Source organism: Prionailurus bengalensis, chromosome C2 (genome assembly GCF_016509475.1).
Source record: "Prionailurus bengalensis isolate Pbe53 chromosome C2, Fcat_Pben_1.1_paternal_pri, whole genome shotgun sequence".
NCBI lineage: Eukaryota > Metazoa > Chordata > Mammalia > Carnivora > Felidae > Prionailurus > Prionailurus bengalensis.
In genome coordinates, this window is record NC_057350.1 from 122,301,414 (window position 1) to 122,318,618 (window position 17,205).

Consider the following 17,205-nt stretch of genomic DNA (forward strand, 5'->3'; position numbering starts at 1 on the left):
GGTTTCTGTCATAACTGCTCTGCTATTGTAGTGTGAAAACAGCCATAGATGATACATAAACAGGTGAGCATGGCTGTGTTCCAGTAAAATTTTATCTGTGGACACTGAAATTTGAATGTCATGTACTTTCCATATGTCACAAAGTATTCTTTAAAAAAAAAACAATTATAATATTTAAAAACCATTCTTAACTTGCTGTACAGAGTTAAGCAATGGGTTGGATTTGAACTGTGGTCATAGTGTACCATCCCCTGTTTTAGACCTCTTATAGTTAAACATATTCTTATGTTTAAAAAAATGTGTGTGTGTGTGTATATATATATATATATATATATATATATATATACACTCTTGTGATGAACAAACAAAGTTTGTTTATTCATCACAAAAATACATGCTTCATGTGAAATTAAAGCCTTTTATACCTTATAGTAATTGCTTAGAACTGTTTGGTGTATATTTTAAAAATAGTTTCTTTATGTATATATTCATTCCTTTAAAATTTTTTTTTCTTTTTTTTCTGTTCTTTTTTTTTTTTTTTTTTTTTTTTATAGAGAGAGCATGAGCAGGGGAGAGGGGCAGAGGGAGAGAGAGAGAGAATCCCAATGCAGGGCTTGATCTCACAAACCATGAGATCAGGATCTGGGCTGAAACCAAGAGTCACAAGCTCAACTGACTGAGCCACCCAGGCACCCCTGTATATATTCATTCTTATAAAAAAAAAAAGGGATTATATTGTATTTACTCTTTGGCCTTTAATTGTGTACTTAATAATGTAACCGGTTTTTTTAATTTTTTTTAATGTTTGTTTATTTTTGGCAGAGAGAGAGAGAGAGAGACAGAGCATGAGCGGGGGAGGGGCAGAGAGAGAGGGAGACACAGAATCTGAAACAGGCTTCAGGCTCTGAGCTGTCAGCACAGAGCCCGTCGTGGGGCTCGAACTCACGGACAGTGAGATCATGACCTGAGCCGAAGTCGGACACTTACCTGACCGAGCCACCCAGGTGCCCCAATAATTTAACCGTTTTGAGTCAGTTTTGTGCCATTGTGTTTTCAAGGTGCAAAAGGCAGTTGAAGAAGATAATTGCTGCTTTGGGACTATTGATACCTGGTTGTTACACAAGCTCACAAAAGGTAAAGATGATCTGATAGATCTGTCTCCAGTGACTGAAATTTTTTTTTTACTTATTTACTTTTTTTTAATAATTTATTGTCAAGTTAGCTAACATACAGTGTATACAGTGTAGTTTTGGCTTCGAGAGTAGATTCCCATGATTTGAAATTTTTTTAATGTTTGTTTATTGTGGGTGAGCAAGCTGGGGAGGGGCAGAGAGAGAGAAGGAGAGAGAGAATCCCAAGCAAGCTCCGAACTGTCAATGCAGAGCCTGATGTGAGGCTCAAACTCAGAAACCATGAGATCATGACCTGAGCTGAAATCAAGAGTCAGATGCTTTATCAACTGAGCCACCCAAGGATTCCACCTCTCCCCCACAACAAGTAACTGAAATTTGACTGCTAGAAATGACAGAAATGATTCACCTAAAAAAAATAGAGGTGACTTTTTTTCCTTCCTGTATCCCAAATACATTGCTTTTTGGTACCCCAGTAACTCCATGCAATAGTAAAGTTACCTTAATTTTGAATTTGTAAGAGGATGATTTTTATTTTTTATTTTTTTAATGTTTTATTTATTTTTGAGAGAGAGAGAGAGAGAGAGCACAAGCAGGGGAGGTGCAGAGAGAGAGGGGGACAGCGGATCAGAAGCAGGTTCCATGCTGACAGCAGCCAGCCTGATGTGGGGCTCAAACTCATAAACCACAAGATCATGACCTGAGCCAAAGTCGGACGCTCAAATGACTGAGCCACCGGGGCACCCCAAGGAGGGTGATATTTAAATTGCAATGAACCCTCAAATAGAAGGTGGAGGAACAGTCTTAATTTCAAAAGTGGTAAGATGAGTTCAATACCAGATGTGCCACTTTGCAGCTGAGTCACTCTAGGCAATCACGTTGCATCTTTGAACCCCTTTGCTCATCCTGAAGCTGGGGATCATGATGTGACAATGTATTTGAAAGTACTTTTGTAAACTCTAAAAGTTCAAAAAGATTAAGTGGGAAATTCCTTTGGAGACCTTGTACTGGAAATAGACATTTTGGAATGATTTTGAGGCCAAAGGTCTAATTTATAAACTAGGGATAGTTGTTGATTGACACCATCAGATAATATATTATTTTCAATGTAAATTTAGGTGCTGAATTTGCCACGGATTTTTCAAATGCCAGTGCAACTGGGCTATTTGACCCTTTTAAGGTAAGGGTTTTTTCCCTTCCTTTTCAATCACTAATTGTTGTATCATTTAGCTTGGATTCTGATGATATATTTTTATACTCAGATGTGTTGGAGTGGGCTCCTGACCTCCCTGCTTTCAATACCACTGTCTCTCCTGCCTCCTGTGAGGGATACAAGGTATTAATGGACATCGGATACAGAAACCAGCAAAATTTTGCTTTAGTAGGGAAAGCATTTTATTATTTGTTTGAGATGCTTGTGTCTCCATTATATAATTTTTTGGCCTATGTGAAAATCAATTTGCCAAATTTTAGAATTAATATTTTTAGAGCTATAACTGACTTTTTAATTAATTGTATTTGAAGCCACCATTTCGGATCAGTGGATGAAGAGATATTTGGTGTGCCTATACCAGTAGTGGCCTTGGTAAGTAGAAAACTTGGGGGTTTCTCCATGTAGAGTATAAACTAATATATATGAATAGTTGGGATTAGATTTAAGAGACATAGAAGGTCCTTGCAGAATAAAATTAAAGTGGTTTTTTTTCTTTTTAAGTTAAAGTGCCCTGGATATAATCAGAAGTATTTTTTTGTATTCTGGAAAGGGTATCACTGGGCCTTATGTGAAAGCACTTTATAATCTTTCCTTACTTCTATATGTATTGCTTTTTATAAAACTGTTAATTTTTTTTTAAATGTTGTATTCTGAGTAACGTGTGGTTTATATTGGATACTCTGAGACAAAAAACAGGGATAGGGCCAATGCTTAGTTGTATTTGATACAGTGTAACCAAACAGTGACAAGACAATTTAAGGAAGAATGTTGTATTTAGGTTGTATGAAACCCTTAGCCAGCATGTACCAGTAAAGAAACTGTGGGAGAGAGAAAAATTAGCTGTTTCAGGTTTTTGAGGATTTTCTTGATTGTACTCTTTCTGTCTGGATGAAAGAGCTAGAACTTAGAGAATCTCAAGGATTCACCAGCTGGTTTGCGGGGGGGAGGTGTTGAAACTCTGACCTTGACTTTGATTTCCTATAATAGCTTAAGTAGGAAGTACAGACCATCTTTCCCTAGATGGACGGTTGCTATAGTAGATGGAGGAATCGGGTAAGGGAAGGGGAATTCAATTCCTAAGTTACAAATTCCTGGTCACTTAGAGAGGATTAGACTTATTCAACCTAATGGTAGACACAGGTTCAGATTAAGGTATGGCTGGAAGAATTGAAGGTTAGTGACAAAGTATTCTTCAGATGGAGTTTTAGTGCTTATAATATTGCTGTATGTTGTTAAAAAGATGGGTGCCTGACTGGCTTAGTGAGTGGAGCATGAGATTCTGGATCTCTGGGCTGGAAGTTTGAGCCCCACATTGGGTGTAGAGATTCCTTAAAAATAAAATCTTAGGGCACCTAAGTGGCTCAGTTGGTTAAGCCAACTGATCATAACCTGAGGGTCATGATCTCCTGGTCCTGAGATAAAGCCCCACATCAGGCTCTGCCTGGGCCTATATCCTGCTTTAAATTCTCTTTCTCCCTCCCTGACACTCTCTCTCTCTCTCTCTCTCTCTCTCTCTTAAGTAAGTAAGTAAGTAAGTAAGTAAATAAATAAATAAATAAATAAAATTAAAGTAAAATCTTTAAAAAAAAAGAAAGATGGGGCACCTGGGTGGCTCAGTTGGTTAAGCATCCGACTTCGGCTCAGGTCATGATCTCACAGTTTGTGAGTTCGAGCCCCGTGTCGGGCTCTGTGCTCACAGCTCAGAGCCTGGAACCTGCTTCCAATTCTGTGTCTCCCTCTTTTTCTCTACCCCATCCCCACTCATGCTCTGTCTCTCTCTGCCTTAAAAATAAAGAAAATTAAAAAAGAAAGAAAAAAAGAAAGGAAAGAAAACCAAAGGCCCCAAATGATGGCCCAATTAGTAAACCAAGACTTAATAATACATGGCCTAATAGTTTCAAACCCCAGAAATGTAACCCTTAGCCAGTCAACATGGGAATTTTCCATCAGCACTAGGAAATTTACTGATAGGCAAATTTCCCATAGTATGGCAATTTTGCCTAAAACAATGGATTTTTTTTTTCTAATAATTTCCTTTTTTACACTCCCTCTCTACCTTTAAAAATCTTCCTTTTTCTGGGGCACCTGGGTGGCTCAGTTGGCTAAGTGTCCAAGTATAGCTCAGGTCATGATCTCGTGGTTTTTTTAGTTTGAGCCCCGCGTTGGGCTCTGTGCTGACAGCTTGGAGCCTGGAACCTGCTTCAGATTCTGTCTCCATCTTTCTCTACCCCTCCCCTGCTCACGTTCTGTCTCTCTCTTTCTCAAAAGTAAATAAACACTAAAAAAAAAAAAAAAAAATCTTTCCTTTGCTGTAGCTTTTTGGAGCCCCCCCCCAACCCCACCCCACCCCCTGCTTGCTAGATGGGATGCTGCCTGATTCATGAATTGACTAATAAAGCCAATTAGAACTTAAAATTTACTCGGTTAAAGTTTTTGTTATTAAACGGATTGGGTGGCAGGCAGCAACAAGATCCAAAGTGAATTTCCAGCAGCATTCAGGGACAAAGAGAAGCAGGCATGGTATCCCGCATACCCTTTGAATTCGGTGTCTTTCTCCCTATTTCTGAGGGCTGTGGGTAAGTTCCCTCTTGGTTCTGAGCTCTGCTCTTTGTGCATTCAAGCTCCCTCAGTCTAATTGGCTTTCCTTTACAGGGTGGGTTAGCTTGAGCTGCCAGAGGTTATGCCCAGGGCTGGCAGTTTTGCCTGGAGCCCAACTGAGCTGACAAAAGGGTCTGCCCGGAGCCAAATCCCTAGCCTTTCAGACCACAATTTCCCTGGAATTGCTGGAAAACCCCCGCAAGGTTCCCACCCAGCAAGAATTGGTGGTGGTGAGCACGGGGCCTTCTATTGGCCAGGACACAGTAACATCTCTTGGTTGTTGCTGATACATTAAGGTGTGCATGTTTGTCTTGTTTTGTGTAGATAAAAGCTATTGCTGTCAGAGATCTCAAGATGCCAAAAAACTGCAAAAACTGGTCGGTGCAGGTTGAGCATTTAAAGGGTGTTAGAGCGCTCACCACCTCAAGAAAATAGAAGAAGTTGATCACAGAGTAGGTTAGATTGACACAAGTTCACCCACCAACCTCAAGAAAACTTCTATACAGTAAGGTACACTGTAAAATATGCATGATCCCCAACCCAACAGCCCCAACCTGAAGTCCCTTTTAAGGATTAGTTCAGCTCCGGAAACCCAAGGGCTTGCTAATGGGATCTTTAAATTCTAAATAGTCAAGCATGCCACCTTCTGGCACACCCGGCTTACTTTATGTCTAAGAACTATAGTCCTGGCAGTTGCAGGTGTCTTGCAAAAATGGCGCAATCTTCCTAAGCTTGTTTTGTGTCCTGAGGAACTTGGCTGGGTAACCATTAGGTCGGGGGTTCCAAAATAAGGCCAGACGGAAATATGAGTTACACCCCATTTGCAGCTACATATGGCTGGACAGAAATATGGGTTAACTCCATTTGCACCTAGAATCCTACCAAACTGCTGCCAGCCTTCGAGGGAATTACAACCTAGAAATACAATTGCTGTTATGGGAACATTCCAATTAGATAATATCATTTAAGAAATGCACTTGGCGTGCTCCTGGGTGGCTCAGTCGATTAAGTAAGTGTCCAGCTTCAGCTCAGGTCATGATCTCACAGTCCCTGAGTTCAAGCCCTGCGTCGGGCTCTGTGCTGATAGCTCAGAGCCTGGAGCCTGCTTCGGATTCTGTGTCTCCCTCTCTCTCTGCCCCTCCCCTACTCATGCTCTCTCTCTCCCTCCCTCTCTCTCTCTCTCTTTCTCAAAAATAAATAAACATTGAAAAGAAAAAAAAATGCACTTGGAAGCAAGGATTCCCAAATTAAACAGAATGAGATACCTGTTTTAATTGGCAAGCAGAAGCCTCCAAAAGGTTTCAAAATTCCCAAGTTGTTTCATTAAAAGATTCATTGCAAAAGGCTAATGAAAAATTAAAGATAGAAGAAGAACCCCAAACAAAAGACTGATGTAACTCCTACTGCTCCGCTCTTTCCTCCTTGGAATACTCATTCCACTCATCTTCAGTCTGAATTGTTTTTCCACTCTGAAAAGACTGCACAATGATAAACAAAACTCTACCACATTAATGGCCTTATAGACACCCCTGTATTTACCTTCAAAGGAGGACACCCAAATAGGCCTCTCTTAGAGTTGTTGAAACTGAGGGATTTTCTGATAACACTGCTACATTACTCCATGAAACAGTCAAGAGGAAACTCTGGTGGATATCAGAGCCTGCAGAGGGGTTCCTGGAAAAACTGGCAGGAGCCAGCAAAGGGTGAAAGTTCATTTTTAATTTTTTTTAAATGTTTTTATTTATTTTTGAGACAGAGAGAGACAGAGCATGAGCAGGGGAGGGGCAGAGAGAGAGGGAGACACAGAATCCAAAGCAGGCTCCAGGCTCTGAGCTGTGAGCACAGAGCCCGACGCAGGGCTCGAACTCAGGGACTGTGAGATCATGACCTGAGCTGAAGTCTGACACTTAACCAACTGAGCCACCCAGACACCCCTATGAAAGTTCTTTTTTAAAGTGTATTTATTTATTTTGTGAGAGAGAATGTACAAGCGTGAGCGTAGCACATGGGGAGGGGCAGAGAGAGAGGGAGGGAGAGTCCCAAGCAGGTTCTACACTGTCAGCAGTGTTCTTTATTTTGACTGTCATTGAGAGTGACTTTAGATCTAGGGAAGGTAGTATCCTTTGCACCTCTTTGGGGACCCTTTTTACACCCATGGGGGTTTATTCAATACCACCAGAAATGTTGAAAATTCAAAGTATGTCCCTAGAAGAAAATGAAGCAAACTGAGAATAATATAGTTGGATAAGTGGATCAACCTATGTCATTTAAGTTACAACCCAATTTTTAGAGGAATTGAAAGCAACTGTCCTTATCTTACAATCTTTACAAAACTAAAAATGTAGCTCTAGAGGCAATCCAAAGTTTACCTATTTCTTCACCAGTCCCAAAATTGCCCCAATTTAAAAAAATGTTTTATTTTTATTTTTGAGAGAGAGAGAGCGCGCGCGCGCAAGTGGGGGAGGGGGAGAGAGAGAGGGAGACACTGACTCCGAAGCCAGCTCCAGGCCCTGAGCTGTCAGCACAGAGCCCAACGTGGGGCTTAAACTCACAAACTGTGAGATCATGACCTGAGCTGAAGTCAGACACTCAACCGACTTAACCACCCAGGCGCCCCCAAAATTTAGGTAAACTTTTAAATAGTTTCCTAAATCTTTTTGGTAACCCAACATCTTAAGGTTTTGCTGAGTTAGGTTAAGTAATGAGTTAAGTTAAATTCATTTAATATCTAGATCATTCGTAAATAACATGAAATACTAAAACATTAATTATTGAACATAGATTTATCTACTTGTGGCTTCTTATTACAGAAAAACTAAAATACAATTGGATGTTTTAATGATGTGGAAATGCTGGGGTTCAAAGCCAAGTCCAAGAAAGAATTCTTGAGACGTCTTCAGTGCAAAAAGGTGGTTTTATTAAAGCATGGGGACAGGACCTATAGGAAAGAGCTGTACTGGTGTAGTGGCGGGTGACTGATTATATACATTCTTAGGAGGGGTTTAGGGATAGCATGAGTCTCTAAGGAACTTTGGAAACAAGGTTTCCAGGACCTTTAAGGGCTAGCTGTTGTTAGGAAAAGGTCATTTAAAAGTACTGTCTAGTAAAACCTTAGTCATGAGACCCTTTAGATGTGTATCAGTGAGCCATATGCTTGGAGGATGATTGCTAACCTATATCCTGGGGCGTAGAGATAAAGGAGGTTTCTAAAAGAATTTTTATATGTTAAAGGAGACTTACAGGATCCTGGAGGTCAGGATAATGTTAAGCTAAAATTGCCTTTTGCCCTTAGCAAAGTGTTATCATTGAGGCCGCTGAGTACCTAGGGGAAGGTTACTTCCTGTCTCAAGGACTTGTCGATGGGCTCGAAGTTGTAAGGAAATTATTTTTTTTTCTTTTGTCTTTGTTCCCCACATCATTAGTGCTACATTGGAAAATTTAAAAGGCATATGCTTCTAAAAATTATAAAATGTATTTATAAATTTGCCAATCTAAAGAATGCTGGTATAACAGACAGTTCCCAATTGTTTAACACTACTAGAAATAATAAGGGAAACATCTCCATATGCAAGGGAAGTAAAATATATGTTTTTGATTTAAAAAAAAAGGTGTAAGGAATTGAGATGTATTTATTTATTTATTTATTTATTTTTTAGGAAAAAATAGTTGTAGAAAGTTTGTGAAAAAGGAATCTCTGGAAAGGAATTGTATATGTGGTCAGGACTCACATTGGAATGAGTTGATTTTAATATCAAAACTAAGCTGGTACAAAGTTAGAGTTTGGTTTTCTGTTTTAAAAGGACAAAGTTTGCACTTAAAAAAATTTTTTTTAATATTTATTCATTTTTGAGAGACAGACTATGAGCAGGAGAGGGGAAGAGTGAGAGGGAGACACAGAATCTAAGCAGGCTCCAGGCTCCAAGCTGTCAGCACAGAGCCTGATGCTGGGCTTGAGCCCATGAACCGTGAGATCATGACCTGAGCCAAAGTCAGCTACTTAACTGACTAAGCCACCCAGGCGCCCCTGTTTGGACTTTGGATTGGCTTAAGTCTTTTTGGCCTGGAACATTCCAAAGAATTTGCTAAACTATTTAAGTTTATTTGATATGTTAAATGACATGGGAAGCATTGTCAAATATGAGAATCAAGGAAGGCCTCTCTGAGTGACTTCTGAGCAGAGATCCAAAAGAAGTGATGAGCAATCACATAGATACATATGGGAGGAGTGTATCAGGCAATGAGAATGGTGGATGCCAAAGAGGGAGTCAATGTTTTAGAAAGATCAGGGGATGGTAGGGGTCAGAGCACCCAGAGTTTCATGACCGTGAGGAATGTGTTAGAAGATGAAATTAAAGAAAGCTATGCGTAGCATAGTGGATAATGCAGGACTTTCTATTCTCTGGTAAGCATTGGAAATGCTATTCTAAATGATTGGGAAACCACTAGAGGCTTAAGTGACTCTGTGTGAGGGGGAGGGCATGAATGAATTTACATTTCAAAATGATCACTAGTTGCAGTGTAATAACGGGCAAGAAAAGATTCATTAAGAGGCTGTCGCACTGAAGATGGTAGAGAAGTAGGGGGACTGGGATTTTCCTTGTCCCTCAAACACAGTTGTATTGATCACTTGGAACATCCAGGAAATCTATCCACTGAGTGACAGAAGGATCCCTACAGGTAGAGGGAGACAGCTTGGCAAGTGTGAGGTACATGGAAGTGAACTGGGGGAGAGAAAAATGGTGGTGTTGCTGAGGGGAGGGAACCCTTTCTGTGGAGAGAGACAAGGGAGGGTAAGAGAGAGAGGTTGAAAGTTGACACAAGAGGGAAAACCTCTCTGGACCATGGACTGGGGAGTGAGAAATACTAAGGGTCCCAGATGTGTTTTGCAAACAATGTTTGGAGCTCAAATTCTGAGGTTTTGGAAGTGTACAACTTTCTCTGGACCAGAGCTGTGGCTCATGCTTCTGGAGAGGAGGGAGCTGGCCATGGAGTGCACAGGGTGGTATAGGGATCTCCAGGGTTCACTGGGAGAGAACATTCCCTTCCTGGAAAGCTTTTGGAAGAGGGTTTATTGCTTTCCCCAGAACAAAAGACCCTGTAGGTTCCAGCCAAAATTTCATTAGCTGTACTCCAGAGGAAGGGAGAGGATCCACGTGGTCCTTTAAGACTTTGGGTTTCGAATCCCAGCTGCATGCCAAAGAAAAAATGTAGGAGAGTTGTGGAGCTGGAGTGGGGTGAGCTCATTGCCCTCACTATTCTGTGGGGGCTGCCTGAACAGCAGGGGGCGGGGTATGAGATCCCCCGCACAGCAAAGGAAATAATCTTTTGCACAGCAAAGGAAACAGTCAACAGAACTAAAAGGCATTGGATGGAATGGGAGAATATATTTACAAGTGACATATCAAATAAAGGTTAGTATCCAAAATCTATAAAGAATTTATCAAACTCAACACCCAAAAAAACAAACAATCCAGTGAAGAAATGGGCAGAAGACATGAATAGACACTTTTCCAAAGAAGACATCCAGATGGCTAACAGACACATAAAAAGATGCTCAACATTACTCATCATTAGGCAATTACAAATCAAAACCATACCTGTCAGAATGGCTAACATTAATAGCTCAGGCAACAACAGATGTTGGAGAGATGTGGAGAGAGAGGAACCCCTTTGCACTGCTAGTGGGAATGCAAACAAGTGCAGCCATGCTGGAGTATGGAGGTTCCTCAAAAAATTAAAAATAGAACTACCCTATGACCCAGCAATTGTACTTCTAGGTAGTTATCCAAAGGATAAAAAAAATGCTGATTTGAAGGGGCACATGCACCCCAATGTTTATAGCAGCACTATCAGCAATAGTCATAATATGGAAAGAGCCCATATGTCCATGGACTGATGAATGAATAACAATGTGGTATGAATATACAATGGAATATTACTCAGCAATCAAAAAGAATGAAATCTTGCCATTTGCAACAATGTGGATAGACCTGGAGAGTGTTAACACTAAGCAAAATAGATCAGTCAGAGAAAGACAAATATATGATTTCACTCATATGTGGAATTTAAGAAAAGAAATGGATAAACATAGGTGAGGGGAGGGAAAAATAAGATAAAAACAGAGAGGCAAACCTTAAGAGACTTTTAAATACAGAGAACAAACTGAGGGTTGCTAGAGAGGTGTGGGGTGGGGGTGGGCTAAATGGGTGATGGGCATTGAGGAGGGCGCTTGCTGGGTAGAGCACTGGATGTTATATGTAAGTGATGAATCACTAAATTCTACTCCTGAAATCATTATTACACTGTATGTTAACTAACTTGAATTTAAGTAAATAAGTTTTTAAAAAAGAAGTAATACTAAGCCTTCTTTATGTTGTAAGATTTTGGCACATGTGCATAAAGTCCATTCTGCATCTGAAAAAAAAAAGTCCTCTCATTGCCAGATTTTTGCCATGCTAATGTCCTATAACATGGCAACAGCCTAGTGCTGAGTCAGAGAAATTAAGATGGGTAAACATTGCCAATTAAATGAGTAGTTGGGGCTATCGGAAAACCAAGATGGCTGCTTAGTTCTTCCCAGCTCCCTGGCAAACACTATTTTTCAATTTGTATATTCCTTCATGCACCATAGGGCATTTAAGATGACCCAAATTATGAATAGACATTGGGAGGGAGACTTCTATAATATTGCAAAAACAATTTACCAGGAATTTCTGATTTGTCATGTCCTCCTGGAAAAACTGATTTTGTTCCCAGAGCCTCAGACCTCCCCGCTCTGGCCCCTTTTAACACCTGCAACTGGACTTCATTCAACTGCCATTTACTATGGATTATCAATATATTCTTGTTATTGTTTGTATGTTTTATGGATGGGTTGAAGCCTTTCCCTCCTGCAAAGCTGTGATGCCCTCACAGTAGCAAAGAAACTGTTAGAAAACGTTTTCCCATTTGGGGCATACCTTCCACAATCTCCAGCAATCGAGGCACCCATTTCACAGGGCAAATCCTATGAGCCTTAACGAAAACCTCGCAAAATTTACTGAAATTCTATCAGTATACAAGTGTCTGCTGATCCTTTGTTGTCTCATGCTATTAAGACCAACTACTGTAAACCTCTAATATCTTATGCTCAAGCCTATCATCAACAAGTTAAAGAAACCTTCTCAGATTCCAATTCAAATGATCCTGTTGGTCACAGTGTAGAGCCTGGAGATTTAAGTATTCGGGAAACATTATCAGAGGAAGGTAGCTCTCAGGCACCATTTGAAGAGGAATCTTACCAAGGGCTCCTGATCACTGATACTGCTGCAAAACCAGAAGGGATGGAGCCTTGAGTACATATCTCTCAGCTTGTGAAGGCTCCACCTGCAACCAGGCCCTGTACAGACACTGGAGACCTCCAAATCAAATTGATGAGGAAGAGAAATTGCTTACATCAAGGCATCCTGCTTCTGCCCAAGACTATGGATCAAGACTTTAAACTTTAAACATGAAACCCTTTCTCCTTCTCCTTTCTTTTACTGTAACATTGACCTGGAAAGAAGATGCCCTCATCTGTTTCTCCCCAGGCCATTGTTAAGGGGGTAAACCTTTGGAATTTAGAACAACCTTTTATTTCAGGCCATGAGAAAGTCTAACTGACCCCCTAACTTTTCACAAGCAAAATAAGACATTTCTTTGGACAACTCCCCAGAAGTTTCATTGTTGAGCTAGAAAGGATCTGCTGGGAGGCTTTTATGATTCAGGATTCATTCCTCTTGGTAGGTCCCTACGTCCCTTATTAGGGATAAGCGTAAATAAACCTATGATCAGGAACTTCTCAATTCTTGAAATTATTGCAAAATCTGCTGCTAAAGCAACTGCTGTCCAACAAAGATCCTTAGACTCTTTGGCCAAAGTTGTTCTTAAGAGTAGGACAGCCCCTGAATATCTTTTAGCTGAACAAGGAGGTACCTCTGCTGTGGCCAACACCACCTGCTATATCTGGATTAACCCTTCTGGGGAAATTGAAATTTAATTACATAAGATCACTGAGCAAGCTGCTTGGTTTAAAAGAATAACTTCTTCAGCAGGGTCTTTCTTTGATTTTAATTGTTTTGAGTCTTGGGGACTATGGCTCTGAAGTGCTCTCGAAAGACTGGGAATTATCCTACTTGTAGTTATCGTAATAATCCCCCTGGTACATTGTATTCTCTCAAAAGCTTTAAATGCATGTTAACTGCTAACCACCAAGCAAATGATCTCCCTAAGACTGGAATGTCAGAAAAGGAATGAAAAGGACAATTGACTTAGAAATTGTGAACCTGAAGTTGTAACCTGTGAATGTCACAGAGATTAAGCAAAAAAACCATCATGACCTGTGAGTGACACACAAAGGACCAGTAACAACTGATCAGCTCTGGAGCCGATGGCAGAGAATGGCACTAATGCTTTAAATTTTGATCACATCTCTCAGTTAAGCTGAGAGTCTGATCAAAGGGGAAGAAACTGTTAAAAAGAAAACCACAGGCGTCAAATGGTGGTCCCAAGCCAGTTAACCAAGACTTAACAACTAATCTATCTATAGTTTCAACCCCCCAGAAATAAAACCCTTAACCAGTCAACATGGGAATTTCCTGGTCAACACTAGGAAGTTTAACGATAGACTCCTCTGTTCCCCTTAGGAAGGTGACCTTGCCTAAAACAATGGATTCTTTGCCAATAGTTTCCTTTTTTCTCCGCTCTTTCTCTACTTCTAAAAACTATCCTTTTCTTTAGCCCTTTGGCGCTCACCTCTGGTAGATAGGGTGCTGCCCAATTCATGCATCAATTAATAAAGCCAATTAGATCTTTAAAATTTACCCCATTGAATTTTTGTTACTTAACAATGTATATGTATATTTAATTATTTTCACAAGATGTTATATTTTTTCTTCTAACAAAAATATATGTTTGGGAATGTGTGGTTTCGACCTACATGTATTTAGATTAAGCATACGCCTATCACTCATTAAAAGAGAAATTTGTGAGGTCAGTTATTTGACTAATGAATGAAACTGCTTTTAAGTTAAAAAATCTTCATTGTTTTTTCTGCACAATTTTTATTCTGACCTTTATTTCTAAGATTATTCCTGTGACACTTAAAAATCATAAAGTAGATTGCCCACTAAAAATTCCCGAGGCACATTCCCTAGAGAGACTTCTATCTTATTGTTGCTCTTTGTTCTTTCCAGGGATTTTTTTTTTTTTAAGAAAAGGAAAAAAGAAAACAAAATTTTGAAGTATGAGAATATAGTATAGGAGACAGTGGGATACAGTGAAATAGGCCACTGCTAAGGACCAGCCATCTTACATTTGAACATTTTTGGTAGGTCGCCGATCAGCAATCAGCCATGTTTGGAGAATGCTGCTTCCAGACTGGAGACGTGAAACTTACCATGGGAACGGGGACATTTTTGGATATTAATACTGGAAATAGCGTGCAACATACTGTTGGAGGTAGTTAGAATTTATCTTTTTTATTGACAAATATCACTTGTTTTCATATTTAACTTTTCTGATACTGTTTTTCCAGTTTCTATTAAGGACACTCTGTAATATATTTTTTGTTATTATTCTTAGTTAATTTCTATTTCCCTTCTTTCCTTAAAAGCATAAAAAATGAGAAAGATGTTATAGAAAAACTCAGGATTAGGGTATTTTGGTCAGTTTTCCAAATATTTGCCTAATTTGTTATATGTGTTTAAAACATCTTTCTAGGCCTCTAAATTTTCTTTTTATGTGTTAGCAATTCTTTTTGTGAAAAAAAAATTTTTTTTTGTGGTAATTCTCAACTAATGTTCAATGCATATGTAATGGCAATTGCCAAGAAATTGATCTCCCTGATGGAAGACATCCTAGGATGTATAAACCAAGAAATTTAGATTGTGGAAGAACACCCTAAGAGGCCTGTGGGCTCTTAATCTGGGCTATGGTCTCCTACTGTGGTTACTAAGAGGTAGATTTTAAAATGTTTTTCTTAGGGTGCCTGGATGGCTCAGCTGGTTAAGCTTCCAGCTTTGGCCCAGGTCATGATCTCACGGTCTGTGAGTTAAACCTTCAGCTCAGAGCCTGGAGCCTGCTTCAGATTCTGTGACTCCCTCTCTCTCTGCCCCTACCCCACTCGTGCTCGCGCTTTGTCTCTCCTCTCTCTCTCTCTCTCTCTCTCTCTCAAAAGTAAACATTAAAAAAATAAAGAAGCTTGGTTTCTTTTAAAAATATATATATATATATTAATATATATATATATATTTTTCTTACCTTCCATCCCCCCTCAAGCTCTTCCTTTTCCCCTAACTAGGGAAATGGAAGCTAGAAAATCTGATCATTGACTGCAACAGGTTGTTTCTACTTAGGAACCTCCACAAATAAATGAGATAGTGTAGTTGGTTCTATTCCTCTGTTTCTAGAGACATAGACATACCTATGGATAATAAAAGCTAATGTTTAGTGTTCATTTTACATATCAGGCACTGCACTAAGTTCTTTTTATGCATTAACTCAGTTTATTCTCACAGTAGCTCTCTGAGGTAGACCATTTTACAATTGAGGAAACTAAGGCTAAGAGGTTAGAAATTTGTGAGACCACTGACTTCAGAGCCACTTTGCTATTTTTTTTTATTTTTTTAAATGTTTATTTATTTTTGAGACAGGGAGAGACAGAGCATGAACGGGGGAGGGTCAGAGAGAGAGAGGGAGACACAGAATCTGAAACAGGCCTCAGGGTCTGAGCTGTCAGCACAGAGCCCAATGCAGGGCTCGAACTCACGGACCGCGAGATCATGACCTGAGCCGAAGTCGGATGCTTAACCAACTGAGCCACCCAGGCACCCTGCCACTTTGCTATTTTTTAAGAAAATCAAATTGTTCTACTGTAGTCATCTCTGGATGAATTATCTATTTATATTTGACTTATACTGTTTCTTTGTTTCTAAGGCTTTTATCCACTAATTGGGTGGAAGATTGGGCAAGAAGTTGTATGCTTAGCTGAAAGCAATGCAGGAGACACTGGTACAGTCATAAAATGGGCTCAACAATTAGGTAAGTCATCTTATAAACAGATTTCATAGGCCACACTTAAAGAATTCAAGAATGCCATAGGACTACAGATCAGTAGGGAATGAATGGGTTGTTCAAATGAGACATAAAAGGAACTAGAAAATATAGGGCATTATTTTATTATACTGGGATGGTAAAAGGCTAGGCATTAAGGCCAGATACCATAAAGAAAAAGAATAATAAATTTATATAAATTATTAGAATGTGTAAGGAGAAGGATGCCATAAGCAAAGTTAAAAAACAACTTGGTAAGAACAATTTGTAGCATACGTCAGAAAAATTAATAAAGATGACGAAAAAAAGTGGGGGTACCTGGCTGGCTCAGTCAGTTAAGTGTCTGGCTCCTAATTAGGGCCCAAGTCATGATCTCGTGGTCATGAGATGGAGCTCTGTGTCAGGCAGTGCGGACCCTGCTTTGGATTCTCTCTCTCTGCCCCTCCCCAAGCTTGCACGCTCTGTCTCTCTCTCTCTGTCTCTCTCTCTCTCTCTCTCTCAAAGTAAATAAATAAACTCAAAAAAAAAAAAGACAAAAATGGACAAAGGACAGAAGTACAGATATCACAAATCAAATAACTATTAAAAAATGCTATTCAGAGTCACATGGCTGCTCTGTCAGAAGAGCTTGTGACTGTTGATCTCAGGGTCTTGAGTTCAAGCCCCACACAGGGTGTAGAGATTACTAAAAAACAAAACAAAACAAAACAAAAAAAAATGCAATTCAATTCAATGATCAAAGAAATACACATCTAAAAACTGATGTCACCTGTAATTGGCAGAGATTAAGTAGTTTGATGATGGTCAGTATTGGTGGGAATATAGAGAAAAAACTCTTCTTGTTTTCCTTTGTGATGAATGTTTTTTTAATGTTTATTTATTTATTTATTTATTTTTGAGAGAGAGTGCAAGCTGGGAAGGGGCAGAAAGACAGATGGAGACAGAGAATCTGAAGCAGGCTCCAGGCCCTGAGCTGTCAGCACAGAGCCTGATGCAGGGCTCGAATCCATGAACCACAAGATCATGACCTGAGCCAAAGTTGGTGGCCCAACCAACTGAGCCACCCAGGCACCCCTCCTTTGTGATGAATATTAACTGGTATGGCCTTTCTGGAGGACAAGCAGGCAATATGTGTCAGTTTATAGAGTACAGACCCTTTGGCCTCATTCTATTCTTTGTTTCCTAAGAAAACAA

General features: G+C 39.8%; 1 protein-coding gene across 2 annotated transcripts in view; it reads left to right on the forward strand.

Moving 5' to 3' along the window:
• Positions 1 to 17,205, forward strand: part of GK5 (glycerol kinase 5) — a 79,555-nt gene that overhangs the window by 35,797 nt on the left and 26,553 nt on the right. For both annotated transcript variants that reach the window (XM_043595234.1, XM_043595235.1), the window contains 6 exons: positions 1,059 to 1,134; positions 2,249 to 2,310; positions 2,393 to 2,466; positions 2,655 to 2,715; positions 14,292 to 14,418; positions 15,895 to 15,999. In XM_043595234.1, the coding sequence (XP_043451169.1) occupies positions 1,059 to 1,134; positions 2,249 to 2,310; positions 2,393 to 2,466; positions 2,655 to 2,715; positions 14,292 to 14,418; positions 15,895 to 15,999 (505 nt within the window). The remainder of the gene's footprint in view (positions 1 to 1,058; positions 1,135 to 2,248; positions 2,311 to 2,392; positions 2,467 to 2,654; positions 2,716 to 14,291; positions 14,419 to 15,894; positions 16,000 to 17,205) is intronic.